The 23,353-nt window shown below is 37.7% G+C and overlaps 9 protein-coding genes and 1 non-coding gene across 10 annotated transcripts in view; 6 read left to right on the forward strand and 4 right to left on the reverse strand.

Annotated features, from left to right (window-relative positions):
• The window catches only part of CBG01364, a gene marked incomplete at both ends in the record, with an annotated part of 3,703 nt that extends 2,966 nt beyond the window's left edge, over nt 1-737 (forward strand). Inside the window, one exon of the mRNA XM_002636072.1 lies at nt 543-737. Coding sequence (XP_002636118.1) covers nt 543-737 — 195 coding nt within the window. The remainder of the gene's footprint in view (nt 1-542) is intronic.
• Nucleotides 335-416, reverse strand: CBG28162. The gene has a single exon. It is a non-coding gene (tRNA).
• A 4,953-nt stretch (nt 738-5,690) lies between the features above and the next one.
• On the forward strand, nt 5,691-7,004 carry CBG26987 (the record flags this gene model as incomplete). Its single annotated transcript, XM_045236887.1, has 2 exons — nt 5,691-5,902; nt 6,725-7,004. The coding sequence occupies 2 exons, from the start codon at nt 5,691-5,693 to the stop codon at nt 7,002-7,004; spliced, it is 492 nt and encodes a 163-aa protein (XP_045098006.1).
• A 1,182-nt stretch (nt 7,005-8,186) lies between these two features.
• On the forward strand, nt 8,187-8,480 carry CBG26986 (the record flags this gene model as incomplete). Its single annotated transcript, XM_045236888.1, has 1 exon — nt 8,187-8,480. One exon carries the CDS (start codon nt 8,187-8,189, stop codon nt 8,478-8,480), a length of 294 nt encoding a protein of 97 aa, XP_045098005.1.
• Nucleotides 8,481-8,524: 44 nt separating this feature from the next.
• CBG01362 lies at nt 8,525-11,611 on the reverse strand (the record flags this gene model as incomplete). The annotated part of the gene is made up of 7 exons (XM_002636071.1): nt 8,525-8,840; nt 9,745-9,916; nt 9,967-10,155; nt 10,203-10,333; nt 10,381-10,606; nt 10,647-10,834; nt 11,448-11,611. 7 exons carry the CDS (start codon nt 11,609-11,611, stop codon nt 8,525-8,527), a joined length of 1,386 nt encoding a protein of 461 aa, XP_002636117.1.
• A 179-nt stretch (nt 11,612-11,790) lies between these two features.
• Nucleotides 11,791-13,224, reverse strand: Cbr-srh-33 (the record flags this gene model as incomplete). Its single annotated transcript, XM_002636070.1, has 4 exons — nt 11,791-12,279; nt 12,322-12,521; nt 12,568-12,710; nt 13,052-13,224. 4 exons carry the CDS (start codon nt 13,222-13,224, stop codon nt 11,791-11,793), a joined length of 1,005 nt encoding a protein of 334 aa, XP_002636116.1.
• Nucleotides 13,225-13,772: 548 nt separating this feature from the next.
• CBG01360 lies at nt 13,773-14,295 on the forward strand (the record flags this gene model as incomplete). The annotated part of the gene is made up of 2 exons (XM_002636069.1): nt 13,773-13,788; nt 14,039-14,295. 2 exons carry the CDS (start codon nt 13,773-13,775, stop codon nt 14,293-14,295), a joined length of 273 nt encoding a protein of 90 aa, XP_002636115.1.
• Nucleotides 14,296-16,272: 1,977 nt separating this feature from the next.
• On the forward strand, nt 16,273-17,849 carry CBG01359 (the record flags this gene model as incomplete). The annotated part of the gene is made up of 6 exons (XM_045236889.1): nt 16,273-16,418; nt 16,465-16,873; nt 16,920-17,132; nt 17,192-17,391; nt 17,436-17,703; nt 17,751-17,849. The coding sequence occupies 6 exons, from the start codon at nt 16,273-16,275 to the stop codon at nt 17,847-17,849; spliced, it is 1,335 nt and encodes a 444-aa protein (XP_045091820.1).
• Nucleotides 17,850-18,256: 407 nt separating this feature from the next.
• CBG01358 lies at nt 18,257-19,200 on the reverse strand (the record flags this gene model as incomplete). The annotated part of the gene is made up of 4 exons (XM_045236890.1): nt 18,257-18,412; nt 18,456-18,732; nt 18,789-18,867; nt 18,933-19,200. The coding sequence occupies 4 exons, from the start codon at nt 19,198-19,200 to the stop codon at nt 18,257-18,259; spliced, it is 780 nt and encodes a 259-aa protein (XP_045091819.1).
• A 1,740-nt stretch (nt 19,201-20,940) lies between these two features.
• On the forward strand, nt 20,941-22,014 carry CBG01357 (the record flags this gene model as incomplete). The annotated part of the gene is made up of 5 exons (XM_002636066.2): nt 20,941-21,080; nt 21,126-21,256; nt 21,312-21,376; nt 21,423-21,764; nt 21,811-22,014. 5 exons carry the CDS (start codon nt 20,941-20,943, stop codon nt 22,012-22,014), a joined length of 882 nt encoding a protein of 293 aa, XP_002636112.2.
• Nucleotides 22,015-23,353: the final 1,339 nt, after the last annotated feature.

Here is a 23,353-nt window from a genome sequence, read left to right on the forward strand (position 1 = left end):
TATCACACATACTTTGTTGGTTTCTATAGGCGAAAACTAAAAGCTAAGATAACCTGTAAATGCGCGGATTGGCATAATTCATTGCTATAATAGTTTAGAACTGCAGTACTACCTTAAGTTAGTTGAGGTCACACATTGTATCAGTTAACCACTCTTTGATATCTTTCACATGAGCAAAGATAAATTGGCTTAAAATTGGAAGTTAGATTGGTACAATAAAACCAAAAAGTTGTATACTATTTTGGAAAGAAAAAAAAAGTGAAAATCAACTTACCGTAGCCCACGACCAAACATTGAAGATATAAAAGTTGTTAAAAACTATTAAAAACATATCCGCTGCGAGCAGGAATCGAACCTACGCGGGCAATGCCCATTGGATTTCAAGTCCAACTCCTTAACCACTCGGACATCGCAGCACGGCTTGATACGGCGCGAGAGGGCATAGATATGAGGAAGGGAACATCTGTTTTTGGCAAAAGCAAAGTAGAATAAACAAATTTTAATATAATATTTCAGAAACTAAAATACAATATATATTTCAGGCTCTCGCCTCCTGTATCCTCTTCTTCTTATCCCCAATCACTCCACTGTACGTTTACACCATTGGTCTTCCAGTTTTGTCAATTATCGCCGCTATTTTGTTCTTTTCAATTGCTAAAAGAACACAAACGATGGAGAGAAAAATGACAGAAGGGACGAGAAATGCGTTTGAGATTGGAAAGAAACTGAATTTATAATTTTTACATTCATTTTTCCTTCTTTCGGGTAATCTTGTTTCGAAAACATTAATTTGTTTATTGATCAGGTGTAAAACAAAAATTAGAGGGCAGGACATGAAAGACTCAGAAAAAATGCCCCTCACGAGGCCGATCTGAGTAGGGGAGGGGAAACGGGATAATTTAGATATTTGACACAGGAAAGATGTAACCGGTAGAAAAATAAAAATAGGGAGCAAATATATCAATAACGGGTAATACTGGAAGAAATTAAGGATTCAAACTCGGAAGGTAGGAGAAATCGGGTAACTTGGGAAGTGATGGCGTTCCACAGGGGAAAAATTGAAGAAAAATAGTCAGAGGAGTAGGGCTGAACAATAATTAAGTTCATAGGGCGACGAGGGGAGGAGGAGTATTTGACATGTGCATTTAGGTTAGGAAAGTAGGCGGAGCCATTTAAAAATTTATAGAGAAGAATTAGTTGAGCTTTTAGACTACGATGTCGAATGGAGAACATATTGAGGATAGAGAGACGATCAGAATAGGAACTGTACTGGATATTACAACGCTGGAAAATACACTTAGGCTGGAAAATACACTTAACATTAGAACAGGTGTGGAAGGGGGTTTTCTGAAGATTCGAGTAATTCTCCGTAGATAATGTTGATAAGGTTCATAAAACAAAAATATTGATACGATACTTGTAAGCGGTTGGATGATTTTCAGAAGCAAAATCTATGAAATATGCAAGTCCGTAGATTCTGATGTGAAAGAGAATGGACAGGTACATCAGGGTGAATGGGACAGCAGCAAATGTAACGTAGATCAGGGACTGGAATTCAGATTTTTTAGGAGTTGAACCCGAAGTTCAGCTGGTAGCAACGCAGTGCTTCTGTCAACTTTGAGTTCATATATCTCGGTTCTTGTGAAAGATATCAGAAAGTCGTCAACTAACGAAATGTTCATCATAATACCACACATATTTTGTTTGTTAATTTCATCTTGATATCTTCCTCAGGAACCGAGATAAATTGGATCAAAGTTAAGAGAGACTTTCTTTTAGAGCTTTCTAACCATTCAAGGTTTCTATAAACAAAAAGCTTAGCTAACCTGTAAATGCTCGGATTGGCTTAATTCATTGCTATATTAATTTAGAACTGCATTACTACCTTAGTTGAGGTCCTTTCTCATTAGATCACACACGAAAGCTACCGTAAACACTATAAAAGGAGGCACTGTCCACTTCGAGTCCCTACATCTCGTATCGTGTGAAAGATATCAACAAATGGTGGGTTCACAGGGTAACGGCTGCATATGGTATATGCCTAGGCGCGCATATAGGATGCTATGTGTGCCCATAATAATTCCGTGGGTAGCGCGTGCGAGCTATATGCGTCGGCGCTGGGCACGACTGGTCGCCGGTGGGCGCACTCATATAGCATTCATATAGCATGCACGATTTTCCCTTGAAAACGACAACCCACCAACGACACTCCGATATTACGCTAGTGCGCCTTGTTTAGCAAAATTTTTCATTGCCGATTTTGATCAATTTTTCGATCATATCGACCATGTTTCCTGTTATCAAAGAACTGTTTTCACATGTAAAAATTATGGCTAACGAAAATAAAACTTATTTTTAGTAAAGAAATAGGTAAAATTTTTTACAAAATCCGGTTTTTCTTGAAATTAGGACTTTTCTGTTTTACTTCGGAATAAACGGAATAATATATTTTTCAGGTGAAATACAGGTTGGTTGGTAAGTTTTCCGATTATTACGAAGTAAAAGTAGGAAAAAATCCGAGAAACACAAAATTATTTCGAAAACAAAATATAATATAATATATATTTATTTGCAATGCATGGGGGAAATCGATAGATAATTTGGCAAGAAATGGGACCTGTACAAATAAATAAGTAAAATGACCAGACGGACCGACTAGAGTCCTGTAGGTCAAGTGGGAGGGATCAGAATATCATAAGGAATCGCTCCTACTCGCTTAGCAAACGCCACCGGACTGAGCTTAGAATTTATCACCTTACATACACGGTTCCACATAGACAAGTTTCTGTGAAGGAAGCAGTCAAAGTATTGACCGTTGATTTTGAACAAATACGGGGCTCTGTTAGAATGGCTGGGAAGAATGTAGGACGACAAAGAGGGAAAATGGTATGAGTTTATAACAATTTTGTGATAGGTACGAAGAACTAGAAGGGTGCGGCGATGAAGGGTGGTTAGCATAGAGAACTGGGATAGGCGATCGGTGTATGAATTGAAGGGCATATTACATCTCTGAAAGACTTTTCTGGTGAAATAACGAAGAGGAGATTCTAGTTTATTGGCAAGTTTGGCATTGGATGGATCGAAAATTATTCGAATTAATGCCAATTTCAAGACTTTGTTGAATTTTTTTCAAGTTTTCTATATCGCAATTTTGAAGGAAAAATTTATCATGTTATATCATCCAGATATTTTTAACTTCCTGCCATAATTTTTCTTGCTGTGAGAAAATACTGTGAAAACTGGAAAAATGGTCACTCTGTGAAATCTGAAAGGGAAAATGAACGATATTGGAAGATCTGAACAAAATCACATCTTATGGTTCTTTGACTAAATATCTTATGCATTTTCCTTGTTTCTGACATGACATTTTTCGTTCGTCGTTCCAACATCTCGTAGGAAATATTCGCCGAAAAAATTATAGCCAGCCCAATGATCAACCAACTGGCGATTTCTATTTCAGCCGAGAAGTTTTCAGAGTCAACTTCAGGATTACTGGTAACTATTAAGTTTGGGTCTGGGAGACAGTCTGGATAGAATTGCTCATTCTGAAATGTCTCAAAACTTTTAAAGTGATTTTTAGAAAGAGAAATGGAAACTCACAACAATCATATATTCTTTAGCAAGTTGTTGGTCTTGTAGAATCTCGTTTAATGTTATCGGAAGAGATCATACACAAAAAATTAGCGCAAAAGTGTGTAGAAGCAGTTCCATGAGTTTTTGTAGGGCAGATTTGTGACGACGACGCATGTTAAGAATTATGAGGAGACGATTGAAAAACAGGAAAACAGAAGATATTGCAGATACTGAAAAAGCTTTGAAATTTCGGAAAATGATAACAACTTACCAGCCCACACTACACACAAAACCTGATAGAGCAGCACTGCATTCACAAAATATTGTAAGACTCCAGCTACTCTCAACGCTATTGACGGCTCAAAATCATACAAATCTATCAAAAACATTCCGCATACCCATTCCACAGTAACACAGAAAATATCAGTTTTATAATACAACATTTTAAGAAAAAAGACTCAACCTCAAGACATGAAAGTAAAGGAACCATTTCAATGACTCAAAATTTTTCGGAGACTTTTTCAGTACACAATAATGTGCCAATGGATATAAAACTGTGGCCAGGATAGAATAAGCGCGTTTGAAGATAAAATAAAAAGTTGGATTCTCATTCCAAATTGACATTGAAGTGGAGTTGTTAGTGGTCATTTGGCTTGGAACTTTGTGGGAAAATTTTTTTGATTTAAACCAAAAATGACTCAATTGTGGCAGGTGAGAATGGTCAGAATAACACACCATTTGTTGGGTAGAGAAAAAAACAATGAACAATAAAGAATTATTAAATTCTGGATAAAGGGAAATCAAGCGTTCGGAAATGGAGAACCGGAACTTCTGAATTAAAGGTGGGTGAAATGTAAAAATAATTTTTAATAGTTTCGTTCATATACCGTAAAACCTGTATAAGAAGGGCCCCTTTAATAGAAGGCCCCTCTAATAGAAAGGCCCTCCGATATTGGCTTGGAAAAATAAAAGGGCCCACCTGTAATAAAAGCGCCCCCGTAATAGAAGGGCCCTCTGTGAAAAAGAACCCTCTTCAAAAGTTTGGATTGAAATCAGAAAATTTCCGTACTTTTTCAGTGGAAAATATTCTGGAAACTCTACAATTTAGTAGAAACTTGTTGAAACTCTATTTTTCGATGAAAATCTTGCTAAATTTTGGTGAAATTGGCAGATTTTCATGAATTTTGAACGAAACTTCGTCGAATTTTTTGATACAAAATTTCGAAAAAAAAACTGGCCGGAAAAATAGAAGGGCCCCAATAGAAGGGCCCCAATAATAAAGGGGCCCACCGGAAGTACCTTGGAACAATAGAAGGGCCGGCCCTTCTAATACGGGTTTTACGGTATGTAAACCCCTCGAGAAATTCTAATTGTGGACCTGTCGTTGTAAGTGGCGCGTTGCTACCGGCTGAGCTACAGTGGCGCAAGCTGTGCGGCCCAAGCGGACCAATACCCACAATACTAACGACTGTACATCTATAATGCATACCGTAACTCCAAAAAAACTCATGTCTCCTTTTTTTTTAATACTTTCATACGAACGAAAATTCCCCATACCCTAAACACAGAATAACCATTTATCTTAAGCGATTTTATATTGATTCTTGGAAAAGTTATCAAAAAGTGGGTAACTGAAAAAAATGCTCAAAATAACATCGAAAGTACTTTGCCAGTTTGCCACTTTCTGATAATTCTCACAGGAACAGAGATACATTCGCTCAAAGTCGACTTAGGGGCAGATATTTGTGTACACCTGAAGGAGCGGTAGTTCAAATTTCTATGTCAGGATTTATTACGCACTACCATACACAATCCTGTCCCATCTCTATTTTCAGCTGAGCCTGTTAACACGGAACTTCTCTGGGACGTCATCAAGGATCTCATATTCGGGACGATTCCATTACCTCACTGCAAACTAAACCCCAACAGTCAACATATCGAATGAGATGATCCGATGATGAAGGAATTATCTCTCTTACCCCAATACAGGATATTCGGATAATGTCTATGTACGTCAAATTCCCTTGGTGACCCTCGGTAAGAATCTTATTTTCTTATTTCGAATATAAATACGGGTCTTTCCGAGATGTTCACTTACACAACTTCTTCTCAACGATATGTATTTCGCTCCCGGTAAAATGATGCCTACTACTTCAAACGATTCTTTGAAATTTCTGAACCCACAACTGGCCATGCTGATAACTCTACTATCAGTAGTAATGTGCCTTATGTTACTTATCGTATTGCTCTACACAATTCGGAAACAAATGGTTTCGAGGAAAATCCGAAAGTTTTCGATTCACACTATCCACTTTGAAGATGATAATATGTTGGTCAATGGCAAATTTCCCAAAACCTGGGTGTCGGGAGACTCAGCAATTACCACTTATGTTTGATTCGGAGATACGGACCTTCAATTTCAAGTGACTGCCTTTTTTCGGATACTTCCTTTATGCGGATATTTCATAATTTTACCGGTTTTTTTTGCATTTTCTTAAAATAAAATGATTATCATAAAAGCTGTGTTTGTACAAATTGGAAAAGATTTTGATCAGTCGGTAACCGCGCAACACGTCTAATAATTTGGTCCACCCGACCTTTGTCCAGTTTCGGTCCAGTGTTGGCTCATTGTTTATCCGGTGTTGGTCCGTTGTTCATCCGATGTCCGTCCGATGTCTGTCCAACGTTCGTCCGATGTCCGTCCGACATCCGTCTGATGTCCGTCTGCTATCCGCCAACGTCACACTCTGACTGATAATAACGGGAAAACACTTTTTTTCGTGTCCAACAACTTTTATCACACTACATCCAAGCTAGAAATTTACAAAATAAACCTCCAAAACTTTTCACTTCCAATTCTACATATTGTCTGAAAAAATACCTGATGTTTTTGTGACGATTGAATAAACAATCTGGAATTTTGTCGAGCCACTCTATTTGATTATTTTTTGCAGTCGGAAAATAGATATTTCTGGAATGGTCTACTCTGACATACATTTCGTTTTGAGAAATATTCCAGATTATCCGGACGGTTCACATCATTGCAGATGCTGTAAATCGCAAAAACACGTGGTTCTTTCATCTAGAATTGTGGCTTAATATATATTCACTCCAGACAACATCCCCAGACAACAATAATGCATATTTTCAGCGAAAAAATATCTCTTGGTATTCCCAACGATTCCATGAACAACCATCATTCTATTTCCTCATGGTTCGGAATTGTTGTATTCGCTTCAATGTCCATTATTCTACTTTTAATATTTTTGATCGTTTTCAAGGATCAATTGAACATTGCAAAGTTTCACAGGTACTCTGTTCATATGACCCCGGAAGAAAATGATGCGATTATGGCAGTCAGATTGCTCAGATACCACCGAGAGCAGTTCAATGAAGACTCCGAGATATCCAGCATATTTTTTATTGCATAGAGAGAGGTGAGACAAGATAGTTTTACTGAAAATAAATTACGTTAATTTCAGATATGAAGCTATGGAGAAGTTATTTTATTTTTTCAAACTCAGGAATTCTGTCCCAGGGTTTATAATCCGAGGGTGTTTCAAAACATTTTATGAATCCAATATAATAAATCCAATAACCCCAAGTGCTGATAATGTTGGACTTATCGTCTTTTGAGAGATATTTGAATGTTTGTAATGCATTGGAAAATTTTTATGTCCAACTATTTGGTATATTTTGTGATATTGATATTTTTATTGATAAATATTTCATATTAATGAGTATCAACAAGACATCGGAAAAATTTAAGGATGACAGGAAATAGAAAAACGAAAAAAACAGCCCACCTCTAATACAAGCCCACCCTGCATGTACACTTTTTTTGCAGTTAGTTTTGCAGTTTTTGCAGTTAATCTCTTTTTTGGTTTATTTTTCTTGTAATTTCAGTTAATTCTTGTCGTTTCGAAACTGTTCCAGTGCAGTCAAAAATCGAAAACCCCTAATTTGAGAATTTTTTCTGATATTAGTCCACCCCCAGAAGGAAGTTGAAAAATAGAAGCCCATGGGCCTCTATTAAAGCATACTTGTAAAATTCCGGCCCGGCCCGGCCCGAACCCGGCATGTTTTTTGAAATTTTCAAAACTTGTGGAATGACAGGCCTGCCGGGCCGGGCCTCCAAAGTTCGGGAAAAAGCCCGACCCGGCCCGGCCCGTTACAAGTATGTATTAAAGGAAATACAGTAGGTCTGTTTTGCACCCTCCAAAAATTTCAGAGTGATTGACAGCTTAACCGCCGAGCTCCGGACTCTTGTACATGGCAGAAAATCAACCAAAATAATTGAGGTCACAATAAAATCATTGGCATGGAGTTGTATTTTATCTCTTGTCATTCCTTCGAATGATTCAGATGAGTTCAGTCACAAAAAGTTGTGATGTCATCTTGAAATAATAACCGAAGACGCCACTTCATTTTGTATCGTGATTCAATTTTTCCAGTAATGAGAAATCCAAACACTACGTAATTTATGAACTGCTCAGCGAAAGTAGACCTCTGATAAGAAGTTCAATCCAGATCATGCCCAGATATTTGCGTCACGAAAAAACGTGTGTCTTGTTATAAGAGCATTGCTTTCTTCCCGAATCCTCAGAATCAAAATGTACGCTCCTACTGGAAAAACAATATCCGCCATGCCAAGTTTTTCATTAATTCATCTGCATAACACTTCAACTATATTTGGCATAACTGTATTTGCTTTAATGTGCATTTTACTACTTTGCATTATATTTCTGGTTCTTAAAGAACAATTTGATGTTTGTAAAGTTCATCGGTATAAAATTTATATGACAAACAAGGAAAATGATGAAATTATGGCTGCAAAAACCGTTAGATATTATCGAGACTATCTGGACGGAGATGTGGAGAATTCGAAAGCGTTTTTTGTTGTTTAATCTTTTCATATGACTTCAATCTTATGTACGAAATAAATAATTATTCAAATCTTCTCTTGCTCCAAATTTGTATCGCTTGTCAGTTTCCTTTCCATTCGTTCCGTACTATTAACCACTTTGAAAAATACAAAAGTAGATAAAATGGCTAGAAGCGGTAGGCCAACTGTATAAACGTGAAGTGGTAACATCGGACTAAAGAAGAAAATGATGACACAGGCAGCTGCTTGATACATTCTGGAGACAGAAAAAGATTGAGCTCTTCTGGATGGCATGACAAGGGCACAAATCACAGAACGAACTCCATTGAAGCAGCAATCGGAGATACCGCAGATGAGAGCAATGACAAATATCAATAAATATCTGAAAATTGGGAACATTGGTTAATGTTTTTAAAAGAGGCAATTTCTGCTTCTGTAGCTCAACTGGTAGCAACGCGGCACCTCCGTCAACTTTGAATCAATATATCTCGTTTTATTTTTAAGATATCAAGAAGTGGTAAATTGATAAAATATTTAGTATAGAATTTGAAACAATTTTCCAGTTGATTACTTTTTGATATCTGTCCCAGGAACAGAAATAAAATGGCTCAAGTCGAGTACATAGCGGTCCAGCTCAGCACACTTGCAACGGGCTGGGCCGGGCCGTGCCGTGCCGAACCGGGCCTCCAAAACGTTGGCCCGGCCCGGCCCGGAAGGCCCGGAAGTTGGCGCCAGCGTCGAAATTTAGCAAAAATAGCTTGTTTTTTTTGGAAAAACGTTTTATTTAGCATCTATAATAATTTCAAGCTGGATTGTAAATATTGAATTTTCAATGCTTAAACAAAATTTTTAAAAATAATTAAAAATAGACTTTTTTCCGGAGGTGGGATCGGACGGAAAATTGCATTTTTGAAACGAAATAACATTTTTCTCTCAAAAACTAGTTGTTTTGTTTAAAAATTTTCAAAAATTTATCGAAAAAATTTTTTTTGAGAAATTTTGGTCAAAAAAAGCCTGTCCGGGCCTTCCGGGCCATCAGGGCCGGGCCGTGCTTTCAACGATTTTTGCAAGTATGCAGCTTAGTGGGACGCACGCTGCACCTCCACTATTTTACCCGTAAGTCCAACTCCCCCAGGGCTTTTCTACGCTGAAAATCAAGAACACTTTCCTAGAGAAGCCTTTGAACTACGCATTCGAGAAAGCGCCGTTCGACCCGACAACCGGCTCTTCAACTATTTTTCTTTGTCACTCTCAATTTCAACTCAACAAAAAGATTCACGACATACGATTGATAAAACAACAATGGCTCCTCGGATGTCGGCTTCATTGGCGCTTCAGCCGGTGTTGAAGCGTGTATCAATGTACAATAAACCATCAGAGCAGCTGTCCCAATCGCCATAGTCGGCTTTAATCCAAAACCTTGAATCCGTTTACTCGATTCCGAAATGAAAAATCCCACTAAATTTCAAAAACAAGCTTAAAACCTTCCCATTAATCTAGAAGCTCACTCAACACTTCGCCCGTTCCTGCTCCTAGACCATAAATCGCTGGAATATACAACATGTTTGCATTATTTTCGTTAAAATGCATGGAGGTTGGAATAATGGACATGAGAAAGGAAGCATTGAATCCGCAGAGCATGCACAGTGGCACGATTTGGAGCATTTTGGGTGAGATTGATGTGATGAGAGTTAGTTCTGCAAGTAGTGAGAGGTAGAAGCGAAAGTTTAAAAGGATGTCTTACTCAAATCATTTTTGAAACTCCCATTTCGAATTGATGCTTCTATACAGTTCTCCACATCTGCAGATGGTAATAAACAAACAGTAATGACTGCAAGAATAGAGACCACAATAAGGACCAGTGCTAGAAGGCGACTGAAGGTATATTGTTTAAAATTTTCCTTTTCAAATGACGTACTAACATTTCAAAATCATCAAATGTTCTGATATCTGATTTCACTGCAATTTCAGTAACATTCAGAGTCATCGAAGTTGATACATTTCCACTGAACCAGGTCATTGTTGCAAGTATCATGGATCCAACTATCAGGCTTCCACAACCGATTGCCCATTGTAGAGAGACATTCGATTCGATGGATTTTCTTGTTGAGTGGGAAGTCAGGTAAGTGGTACATCCCAGATTGAAAACTGAAATGTTTTACGGTAGGATACACCTTGCTGCACTCACATGCTTTGCCAATACCCAGTACTACTGTGGAAAAATAGTGGTAGTAGGAATTGATGAAAAGAAATCCGAATGGGAAAGCCGCGAAACAGAGTGATGAAACGACCAAGAGAAGTTTTGGCCTCCAAATGTTCAGAAGTGACGGCGTAAACAAGCATGTGAGCATGAAGGAAGCATAGATCACAGCTTGGCTGAAAATAAAAATTGAGCTTGATACAGTCAAAGTGAAATTCCAAAGCTGGATATTTAGAAAGCCTTAGATTCAACATTTTTGAAGAAAACTAGGCAATCAAAAATTTTTACAGTGTAACGAGAAGCATGATAGCTTTTTCCAACTCGCAGGATTTTTGTTTTCATTTCAGTAATAGACAAAAGAAGCTGGTGGACTAGAAGTTCGAGATTTAAAAAAAACAGGGTCACCAAAAAATGATAGGGGTATTTAAAAAAATATGTAGATTGGTTTGGAAAACATTCTAGTGGTTTTTAAATGAGCGTATCTCAATTTAAACAAAGTTATAACTTCGTTGGTCTTGAAATATCGATTAATTCGGAAAGTTAGGTCATTAAAAATGTGCAGAGTATAATGAGAAGCATAGTGGTTTTATTAAGCATGTTGGTTTTAAAATATTGTACATTTTGAGAGACTATGGCAGTTCATAAATTTTCATAAATTGCTAATTTACAGCGTCAATTAAAAAAAAAAGATCCCGATGTACCTTTTGAACCTACTTCTTACAAGGTTAGGTGTACCTGAAGTTCCTAGGTAACATTTGAAACGGGAACCTTTTTCACTGTGCCACTTACCCATAATACCCCGCATACTCGTCGATTCTCTCCGGCTCCCTCTCATGCACCGAATGAATCACCGACTCCAGAATAAAAGCTTCTGCATCGAACGCGGTATTCATGAATAGCTGACCAAATCCTAACATCCCAGCACAGAGCAGCTCAAACCTCGGCACACCCATTTTCGACTGCCGATACGTTTCAAGGGAAAGAATAAACTACTGGAAATGTTTGAAAGGAACTTGGTGGTCAAACAGTTTTGCATAAGTTGAATTTGCATATCGAGTCGGTGGTGAAGTCAGGAGGAAAGTTCAAATAACCAGCATGGGTACAAGTTTATTACGAAACATTTCTCAATCTCTTAAAACAACGTCGACTTGTCTGCTATTCCTGACCGTTTCTCCGGTCCCACCCTCTTCTTCCACCTCACAACTTCAAAAAGATAATTCTGATAAGGATCGTAGTACAAGAACAACGAAAATGCACACGCAGTAGGATGATTCTCAGAAGCGAAATCTATAACATAGGTGATTCCAGTTATACGAACATTAAGGAGAATAGTTAAATACAACACAGAAAATGGGATACATGCAAAAGAGAGGTATAGGATTGCTTGAAAGATAGTTCGTTGATTGAACTTCTTGTGCATCTTTTTGGTGGCTTCCGATTCGTTGACCATTCGTTTCGCGAGCAAGATGAACACAACTTTTGCAGATACAACAATGGCGATTCCAATCAATACCCAGTTCAGGATGGTGAGTATTGAAAAGAGGTGTTCACTATTTTTATCACCTCCACTAACTGCTACACACGTTGGGTCCCATAAACAATCCGGGTAGAACTCCTCTCTCTGAAGAGATGGTAACAAATTTGAAGTCATTTCTAGTCATACCTGCATAATCTGCAATTTCTCAGAATGTTGATTCGGCACTTGCCAAATAGACAGAGGTATCGACCATAGCCCGAAAAGCGAAACAACTAGATAAATGAGCGACTCACATGCAATTCGACGACATGATAAGTATGTACGATACATGTTGACTATCATCAGAAGCCTACTAGTGAAAAGTATAAGGGCAGATGTGGCGGCTACTGAAATGTTCATTTTTCGAAGTTCAATTCAAGAAGGCGGACTCACTTGCTTCAATGACATTGTAAACGTGATACAAAAACACTGGATCGAATATCCGATTCAGGTATCCATCGATTCGAATTATGTTTGATGGTTGATAATCCAATATGTCAATTAGGAAGGCGTTGGATAACCATTCAATAGTGACCCTGGAGATTTCAAATACCGTAAACATTTTGATAGAACGTCACCCCTAACTTTCAAACTTTAATCAATTTATATCGGTCCGTATGAACGATATTAAAAAACAACTAACAAAATTTTTTATTTAGAAAAAAAAACTAACAAAATATGCTTGATATTATGATGAACCATTTTTCAATTGACTACTCTTTGATATCTTTATCAGGGGCCGAGATATAAGTTCTCAAAGTTGACGATTTTTTCGGATGGCCGCGTAGCTTCCGCGGCTCGGCTGGTTACAACGGGACAAATCCAACGATTCAACTCCTCGATATATTTTAATAAACGAAGTTTCAAAAAAGCTTACCAAAAACAATGCCAATAAATAACCCATTTCAAAAATCCAAAACTTTTCGGAGACTTGACGAGAACACAATAATGAGCGAATGGATAAATGATTGTCACAATTGCAGAGTACAAACGTTTTATAGTTGTATACACATACGGATTTTCATTCCAAATCGAATGTGACGAGTTCATTATTTTTCAAAAGTGGTGTAGGAACAAAAATCTATATTTTGACTCTTTCGGCTTTTTTCCCCAGGATTTTTTTTCTAATTAGAACATAGGAAAATTGAAAAACAGAACACTGAGCAGGAAAACAAATCTCTTGTTTTCGACGAATACCTTTTCCAGAAAACCCCATTATTCCAGATGTTCCAATAAAAACTAAAAAGTGCAACTTTCCCAGAACGTATTTGAACCAACCCATTTAATGTCTACAAATTTGCCAATTCCCATGAAAACTGTGACCTATTATAATTTTTTGAAACTGTGATTATTTTTTATTACCACCTGCCAACCATCAACCCCAAGGCTGCATCATCCCAAAGTCACAGTTTTGAAAGCGAACAGTCATTTCTTCGAAGCTTATCAATTTGAAGTTTCTGCCATTTTTGGCATATGAGTCACGAGTCAACAAACCACAAATTATAAAGTTTGCCGTATTTAAAGGAGGGGGTGCATGGAAAAAAGCTATCAGTTTTACGACTGTTCTTTCCGTTCTCAAGCTTCAACTCTCCAGAAAAATGGCTGCTGAAATTGGTGAGTTTATTAGTTCTTCAATAGTTATTTAAAATCTTTGATAGTTCTTTGAAAAGTTCTTCAAATCTTTCTCAGTTTTTTGAAAAACAAACCACTATAATCATTCTCATATAAGCCTTGCTGAAATGAACTCATGGGTGCTACTAGCTGAACTACGCTGTTGAGGAGTTGGCTACGTTCGGTTCATAATCCTAATGCAATTTTTCACCCCTTTTCCAAACATTCACTCTCTTAATTCCTCAATTTTCAGCCGCAAAAATCAAGACCGAGCTCGCCGCTGCCGGCCTCTCCTCCGGAGCCATCGACGGAATCTTCAAGATCGCTGCCGCCTACAAACCAAAGGATGGACACATCCCCGACAAAGCTGAGGCTCTCGTTGCCATTCCAAAGCTCTTCGGTGAGCTCGAAGCATTCATCAAGACACAACCGGAATCCGATCAAACCATCTACCACGCCATCATCGAGAAGAAGAAGGCCGAGTTTGCAGCTCTCACCAAGGCTCAGTAAATTTCAATATTTTTTGTGTTGCCATGATTTTTTGAATTCCGTTATCGTATGAAATTTCAATACTACATATTATTCATCTCCAACTTGAAAAGTGACAAAGTTCAATATTGGGAAAAAGTGATGTTTGCAGAACGGCTCTCGCATCATATTCTGGGGTCAACAATGCATGTCCCAAAATCTAACTTTCTAATGTCTTGTTGCTGTGTAAAAAAAAAGCTAAATGGAGTGGGGGGACAATTTTTTTGTTATATCGTATAAGCCCCTGGTGAGGGGTGTTGAACTTGTGGGCCCACCGTTGGAGGTTCTACGTGGTAAATATTGTCTGTACCTGATTCTTCAAAAATCTACAGGTTCCAGTACGATACTAATCTCACTAATCCCCTATTATTGTCTTCATCTTTCACTGTCTCGTTGACCTTGTAATCGATTTGGTCAAAGGAACCGCGGTAAATGTTCACCACATTTTCAAATCCTTAGCTTCAAAGGGTGAGAGACATGGAAAGTACTTCAAAAAGGATACTGTTGGCCCAAGGGTTCATCGAAAAAATAGTGTATCGAGTTGAAAAAAATGTAAAAAACAACGAAAACGTCAAACTGAAATTGGCTTGAAAAAAAAACAGAGAAAGTGATGCAAGGTCTTTAAACGATAAAAGTGTATATTTCTATGTTCGAAGGGAGAAAATCCTGAAAAATAGACGAAAAATAGAAATTTTCGTTTCCGTTTCCGTTTTAGTTTTCCGTTTTCCGTTTTTCGCCCGATTTTTGAAGCCTTTTCTCCGTTCCCGTTTCCGCGGAAAAAAATTTACGATTCCGTTTCCGTAAAAGTGAAATTTTATTTCCGTTTCTGTTTCCGTTTTCAGCGGAAAAAATGTCTCTTTCCGTTTCCGTTTTCCGTATTCCGGGAAAATGCGTTTCCTCCCATCACTGATCGGAACCGACTTACCCAGAGAACTATTCGAGAGTTTCCTTTTTCCAACGTACACAAAATCAATATGTTTCTCATTCTCTATCTATGTCTCTTCTCTTTTTGTTCATATGTAAACAGTCAGTGAGGAAATACGTCCTCCCTGATGCGTCACCTGTTGGTGTTGAACTTTTTTCAAACTTTAGTTTCATGTACACCACCGATTCGGTATTGCGGAGGTGTGTTTTTTTGTAGAGTAGAATATCCAAAATTTTGTAAAAACGGAAAGTTCAAAAATAGATCAACCATTTTTTAAAATCGATACACACATTTTCCAAAGTGATCAAAACTAGTACCTATTATTTTATGGTGCTTGTTTGACGTTTCTAGTAAGAGTCACCGAAATTGTTGGATACTATGACCAATTTGCTTTGAGTCGCAGTTTTTCGGAAAACCTATAACCAGGTGTTCAATAAAACATACTACACGTGAAACGCACACGTCTGCCTCCGTGGTTGTTATGTCTCACCGCCGTATTTGGCAAACAACAACCTTCAAAAGCTGCGCATACTAAATCTTTGCAACGCTTGTATAATTACACACGCACAGAACACAAATCCAAAAGTTTAGAGATCAAACTTTTAGTATACCCTCAATTTCTTTTCTTACTTTCTATAGAAGATAAGTATGTTTTGAGGTGTCCAATACATTCCTTTAATATATAGATATCTGAGAGAAAATCTTGGCCGGGAAATTATAGTTTCTCAAATAATGCAATTCAGCTCATTTTAACCTTATATGTCTCTCCGCTCGGCTTTTCGTTCCCATAGTTTCTCCGCTTTCCGTATACATTCTTTTTTTCTATTTTCCTTCAAAACTCAATCGAATTCGTACATTTAGTCTCAAACCATATAAAAGTTAGTTTAATTTTGGAACTTGTTTTGCAATACTTCTACCATGTATACGCCATCGGTCGAGTTTGCTATCGTCCCGTCTTGATACCTCTCTTTTGGAATAGATCCAAACCTTCTTGATAACACGTTACATTTTAATTATCAAAAATTTGTGCAGCCATGGACATCGCAGGCTCGTCGTGTTCCAGCTCTCCACCGGACTTAATTTCCCCGAGGGAACTAAAAAACTGCGAGGTCTGTGGGAAACAAGGTCATGGAAATCATTTTGGAGCAATTACTTGTCGAGCGTGCGCCGCATTTTTTCGGTAATCACATTTTAAAAACAGTTCGACCAATTTCTTTCAATTTCAGACGATTTGGCCTTACGAGCAATTTTCATCACAAAAAAGATGAAAAACGATGTGGAAATGCAATAAATGGATCTTTTGATTGTAAAATGTGTAGACTTCAGAAATGCATTGATATCGGAATGACCAGCCATAGTGAGATTTCAAAAATTGCTTTTTCTGTAGGAGGAGTTTTTCCAGATTTCCAATTTCTCAGAGACTCATTTCACAGGAAGAATCACTTAATGGTCACAAAAATACCACCGGTAAATCTGATCAACCATCTAAAACAAATTGAAAACAAGTTTAAGAGCATGAGCACGTTCACCGGGAGGCCGAATCTGATAATCTATTGTGCACCAAGTGAAAAATCTCAAAAAACGATTATCGATGTTCAATTTTTGTTAGAAAAAGCTTCAAATGTTTTGATGAATGTAAGAAAAGTTTTCATAAAATCATTTTCGAACAATCAATTTTTAGGGCGCTGAAACTCCAATACTCGCAGCAAATTCTCTGGAAAAACTTTCATTTGGATTTCAATATTTACGAAAAAAGCCAGATATAAGTAAAGCAAAAGTTATAACGAAAGTTGGGCGGGACCAAACTTTTGAATTATGGCAGAGCGATGTTCTGAAAGTTTCGAAGTGGCTTACTTATTTTGATGAGTTTCAGGAGCTTCCCCACCAACAGAAGGTATACAATTTTTTGATGTTGATTGATTTTTTCTTGTGAAAAATGATTAATTTCTCCAGATGGACATGCTCAAAGGAATCTGGATTATATGGAGTCGTCTAGAGAAGCTAGCTACTATAGCTATGACCAGACGAGAAAAAATATGTGAAGAAAATCAAGTGTTCCTGGATATTGACGATTGCCAAGTGGTTTTCGAAATGGGATCATTAGAAATTGATTTATCATGGTGCTCAAAATACACATTTGAGCAATTGAAGTTGTGAGTTTTTTTTACAAAAATTTGAAAATAAATAGTTTCTTCAGCTTCGGAAAGCCAAAAGTGGAGATAATCGATGAAATGATCAGAACTATGATGAACCTTCAACCATCAGATGTGGAATTGACATACATGTTATGCCAACTATGTCTTCATCATGTCGGAAGAAGATATCAGGGAGAGATTCTAGAAGTAACAGACCGTCTTCAAGGAATTCTAGCCGATAATCTACACGAATACTATTCGAATCGCATGGGAGTGCAAAACTATTCACGGAGGATTGCAAATATGATGAAGATCAATAATTGGGTTCGGGTATAATACTAAGGTCATTTTTTGAGAGAAATAAAAAATATTTTCAGCAAGGGATCCAACAGAGACGTGCGAAAGTGGAATTAATAAACATATTTGATGTGTTTTATGTAGAGTATTCGGATCCGGAGATGTTTGTGGATTTTTAAGAACAAGTAAAAAATGGGAGACGTTTAGAAACGTTCTATCATTATCGGCCACCCTGTAGTTGATGTGATCCTGACGGTCCATGCATCTACGTTGTTCTGAAATTGAGGTTACCTGAACCATTAAAAAGAAAAAAGTTATTATGAAGCTGGTGGAAAATTGTTCGTCGACGTTGCTGCTGTTGAGGAAACTTTTCCATTTTCGAAACAACATAAAATTGATTTTCGAAACGTTGAGATACAAAACATTGCGATAAGAGGTTCGATTGCTGGATATATTGCAGTGGAGCTTGCTGAGAAGCTGGCTACGCCTCCTATACTGGTTTCGAAAAGTGGAAGAGCAAAAAGCAATCCGACTGGGATGTACATGAGAACAAATGGAAGGAGAGTTTGAAAAAAGCCTAGTGAGCTTAACATTCTGTTGCTCGTGGGCGCACCTGTAAACTCAACGTAATAAAAAGTTGTCTATTGAGATCCTTGGTTCTATCACTTAGTGTGTCACCCACTTCATTCATTTTCTTGTAGGTGTTGACGCCGCAAAATAGAATCGTCATACAACAAAGTGACTGAAAATTGTCATACTCCTTCTGTTCTATGTATTTGGCTCACCATCAATACACACAAGCCACTCGTTCCGATACAATCTTGAATATTCCAATGAATCACTCCATTCTGGTCTGTATTCCAATACAAACCACCTACGAATGTCACATTTTGTGAATACTCGTCATACTGGTCATGAAGAGGTGCTTCTAGGATTTTCCGTTTTTCCGATGATATCTGAAGGCCAAGAAGGCAAAAAAAGAACCAGGTAATTGAGAGTGTGAGCGGTGGGATGAATAACATAGCTAGTTTTGGGCCTTCGAAATGGGCTAGGAAGTTGGGTCTGAAAATTGGAATGAACTAAAAATCAGAAGAAAAGAAATTTCGCAAAAATCCTACTTGCATAGTGCCAAGTAGCGGTAGAAAAACTGAGCTGATAAAAGAGAAATGCACATTCCAAATGATGCTCCAAATATACCTAAAACACAGCATTTCAAATGCTCTTCAACGTTTCAAAAAGAACAGAAAATGATCAAAACTCACAGACTAACACATATCCAGCATTTGGCCAATACCGTAGTGGACCATGATTCACCACAACAAACAATTGTTTTTCTACTAGGACCAAGGGTTGGGTCATTAAATCCACATAGTTATAGATTATGGCATAGATCGAAAATATGGCCATCATGTATCTATACGGACCGAAACACTTTTTAGTTTTTTTATAGATCAAATACAGAAGAATCGCATTTGTAATTTGAGAGAAAACAAAGCTCACGTATTGGAAGATATGGATTAAATGGACCATTTTAGAAAAAAAATTACATCCGGCGGACTGATATAAGCAGTGAGCTTATAAGCTCGCAAATAGGAATATAATCAATACAACAGTTGTACCGGGTAAAAAAAATTGGGAATGTTAATACAAGAAATGGATGGAGACAGTAAACAAGTTTTTGTAGTACTGCTTATAAGCAGGAATTAAGACGTAGTCGATGTAACCGAAAACACATGAATTAGTGTGTGAAGATATAGAGTATGTATCCTTGAGTGAAGAGTCATTAGTCATTTTTCATGAACTCATTGGTCGGGTTGACTAATGCGATAAAAATGAAGGCGTTCGGGTTAGTCTACTACTGGTTGTGAGTTCCAGCATCAATGGTGAAGAGCTCTGTGCCGGAGAGAGTACAAGTAGTACGAATACTTATCGAACTACCCAATACTTGATGGATCCTACGGTAGACGTCACGAAGATTTTCACTCTGAGCCCCCGAGTCTGGTGAATGTTCAAAGTTAATGGTGGTTTTGATTTTTGTTTTAGTAGGTTCCTCTGATCCTTTTGGATATTTTCAAAAACATTTCGGACACCTGATGAAGAAACTCCCTTCTAGCCACATCAACACGTGCACCCCATCTCGATAAAAGTCGCGATCATGGGTTGGTGTGGAGAAGTCTTCATAATTCTGAACAAAAAACAAAATGATACCAAATGATATAAATCACTGCTTATAGAGGGTCCCTACTTTCTATTAGTTTCGAAAGTTTTCAAAATTATTCTTTGGCCCCGGGCCAAGGAGCTCTCAAAAAAAAACGTCCTATCATTATCGGCCACCCTGTAAAAGTGAACATATATTTCTTGAAACTTATTTCTCTTGTAATGTATCTTTTTATATTTAATAATATTTTTCTGTATTTTATGTTTTCTATAGTTCTGGAGGTGAATTGATTGTGATTCCGATTAGGTTCGTGTATACAGTACCGGTTAAAAATACAAACACGTGTTTTTTCCGTTGATTTTGACCATTTTAGGAGTCAGTTTTTTCATCTAGTTGTGTTTTACTCTCTCCACGCTTTTCAAAAAAAAAAGGGAAACTTGACAGCCGAGCTCCACTCTCCAAAAAATGGTCCAAGACAATTGAAAAACACATTTTTGTGAGTCTTATTGACCGGTAGTTTCGTTTTGACGTTAATTCGAATTTTTGAAATTTCAGATCTGGATGAGAAAATGTCTTTTAATTGTATACAAAACCTATATCCCTGACAAAAATAAAACATTTTTGTCGACTATTTTTCATCTTCGTAAATGGCTAAGCATTGTTGTTGTCTAAGCCTTGCCAGATGAACCGTTAAAGCTGAAAGTATTGAAATAAAACGGAAGTTTTTTGTTCTCGTACCGGAAGGAGGCAAATATATGTGTTGATATTTGGATTGTATATGCTTCTTAAGAATTTGAACTTGTTGACCCACCGTTGGAGATGCAGTGTTGCTACCAGCTGATCTACGGTGGCACCACTGCCATATATGGGAGCGGCACGGCAATCACACGCCAGAATGCATACAGTATAACCAAACAATCTTCGGGAAATTTCATGTCTCCCTCTTTCGAATAACTTTTCCTCCAAACAAAAACTTGTGGTTTATGTCCACCGCTATATCTCATGACTCACATCAAGTTATATTTACACAGTCTTTTGCCGTCTATGTCTCTTTGTTTCGATGATCAATGACTCCTCCATTCCCGACTACATTTTAACGATTTTCTCGACAAATGAGCAAACCAAGTTCATTAGAACATTCTTGTCCGTCTCTTACTATTACTGCAACTAAAAACTGTCAAGTTTGTGGTAAACTAGGTCATGGAAAACACTTTGGCGCGTTTACTTGTAGAGCATGTGCAGCGTTTTTCCGGTGAGTGATAGATTCGAAAATTCCAAAAAAAAGTTCAGCTTTCAGACGTTTCGCACAGGACAACAATTTCAGGCCGTGCGAAAAATATAAAATATGTGGTCTGCCAAAAAATGGATGGTTCAATTGCAAATCGTGTCGACTGAAACGATGCCGGAATTTAGGAATGACCATGGATAGTAAGTATTTTTTTCTGAAAATTGAAGTTCCAGAAAAAAAACTTGAAAAATCCAGATTTTCAATTTGGACGGGACCCGTACGTCTCAACGATTGCCAAAACACAGAATACCATTCCAACGGTAAATCTTTAAAAAAAAACATTTCTGTCCAAAAGGTGACTTTCAGACAGTCGACATTTTTCTCGGAAAGCCAAGTTTGATAATTTACTGTGCACGGCAATCAGGGTCCGCGGATCATTTCAAATTCAATGTAGACCTTCATTACTTATTGGAAAAGGCTGAAAAAGTTTTGGAAAAGGGTCCCGAAACAATTATATATTCTTCAAATCCTCTTGAAAAGCTGTCTTTTGGACTCCGCAAAATTTGCTGGCCCGATACCAGTACAACAAAGACCGTTACAAAATTTGGCAGAGACGAAACATTTGCATTGTGGGAAGATGAAATTTTGAAGGCTGCCAAATGGCTCACCTACTTTGACGATTTTCAGATGCTTTCTATGCAACTGAAGGTGAAAATGAATACTATAAATTTTTTCAAACGAATTAATTTTGCAGACAGAAATAGTGAAAAGTGTCTGGAACGCGTTTAGTCGTTTGGTTCGAATAGCTAGTGCAGCGATGGCTAGAAAGTCGGAAGTTTGTGAGAAAAACATGCTGGTGACGTATATTGGTGACGAATTTTTAGTTGCTGATTACAAGAAAATGGTTTTCGACATTTCGTGGTGCTCGAATTATACACACGAGCAACTGAAATTGTGAGTGACATTTTTGATAAAATTTTTAGGGTTTTTTTTGGCCCGGCATCCGAGGGTCTTTAAAAAAAGGTACAGTGGTTCAGAGGGTACCCGTTTTGAGGTACATCAGACGGTATTTCTGATCAATCCCATACAAGAATTGCCATGATGGACCCTCTGTCCCACGATGGGACCATTGCTCCCAAAAAGGTACCCGGTCTCATCGATCATAAGGGTCCCATGACCTTAGTCCCTCTGACTATGGTCCCAACAACCTTGCCACGGTGCCATCTACCTTAAGAGATTTATGGGGAGGGATGGGACCGTGGGTACCTTTTTGGGATTTCCCTTCTGCAACTGACCCACGATTAAAACAGAACGTCATTTTTAGGATATCGTCCCAGAATTTCTGTGCCCTCTGAACCAATGTACATTGACCTCGATGAACCATTGCCTTCTTTACGTTGGACTCTTTTTTTCAGTTTTAACAATCAAGACTTCCAAGAAGAATGTGACGATCTCATTCAGGCAGTCATAAATCTGGACCCCACAGACGTTGAATTGTCCTACATGCTGTCCCAGTTATGTTTCCATCAAGTCGCCAAAAAATATCCTGGAGCAATTCAAGAAATCGCCGAGAAGTTTCAAGAAACCTTGTCTAACCATTTGCATAGCTATTATGTGGAAATTTTGAACAATCCAATATACTCGAAGAGAATAGCGTGCATGATGAAGATTAATAATCTTATAGAAGTGAGTTCTACAAAAGCCTTTGTTTGTTAAAATCAAATGTTATTTTTAGAAATGCATCTATCGGGACAAAGTGAGGTCGGAGTTGAAAAAAGTGTTCGATATCTATTATGTGACATACTCGCCTCCGGATTTTATCGTTCAAAGTTAAAGGAGGGCAGACAGCAAAAATTTCGGGGAAAATTTCAGGGAATGTGTATTTTTCCGTCGCGGTGTTCGCACCTAAAGCACGCAATCCCACGCGCAAACATTTTTATTTTTTTATTTCCCGACTTTATTTTTTTCAATTTTTAACGACTTCAAACATTAAAAAAGCTCTTTTTTCTTATTTATTATAAAACCCATATAAAAGTGAATTTTTTAATGTAAATTTAAAGTTCTATCGACCGATTATTTTTCCAGTCGCCGGTGTTTTTTATAGGCATGCGAAAAAAACTATTTTCTCTTCGATAACCGTTTCTTCACTGTTCCTATTTATCTCATTACTTCTCGTTATTACTCTAGGAATAAAAAACTGTTTTATGACTAGGGTTTTCAGAGACGTCTCCAATTTTACTGCTTCCTTCACCTTCCGACGACCAGCCCTGCACGAGGATTGTTTTAATTATGTGGTT

This window comes from Caenorhabditis briggsae (genome assembly GCF_000004555.2).
Source record: "Caenorhabditis briggsae complete genome, chrV, whole genome shotgun sequence".
Lineage (NCBI taxonomy): Eukaryota > Metazoa > Nematoda > Chromadorea > Rhabditida > Rhabditidae > Caenorhabditis > Caenorhabditis briggsae.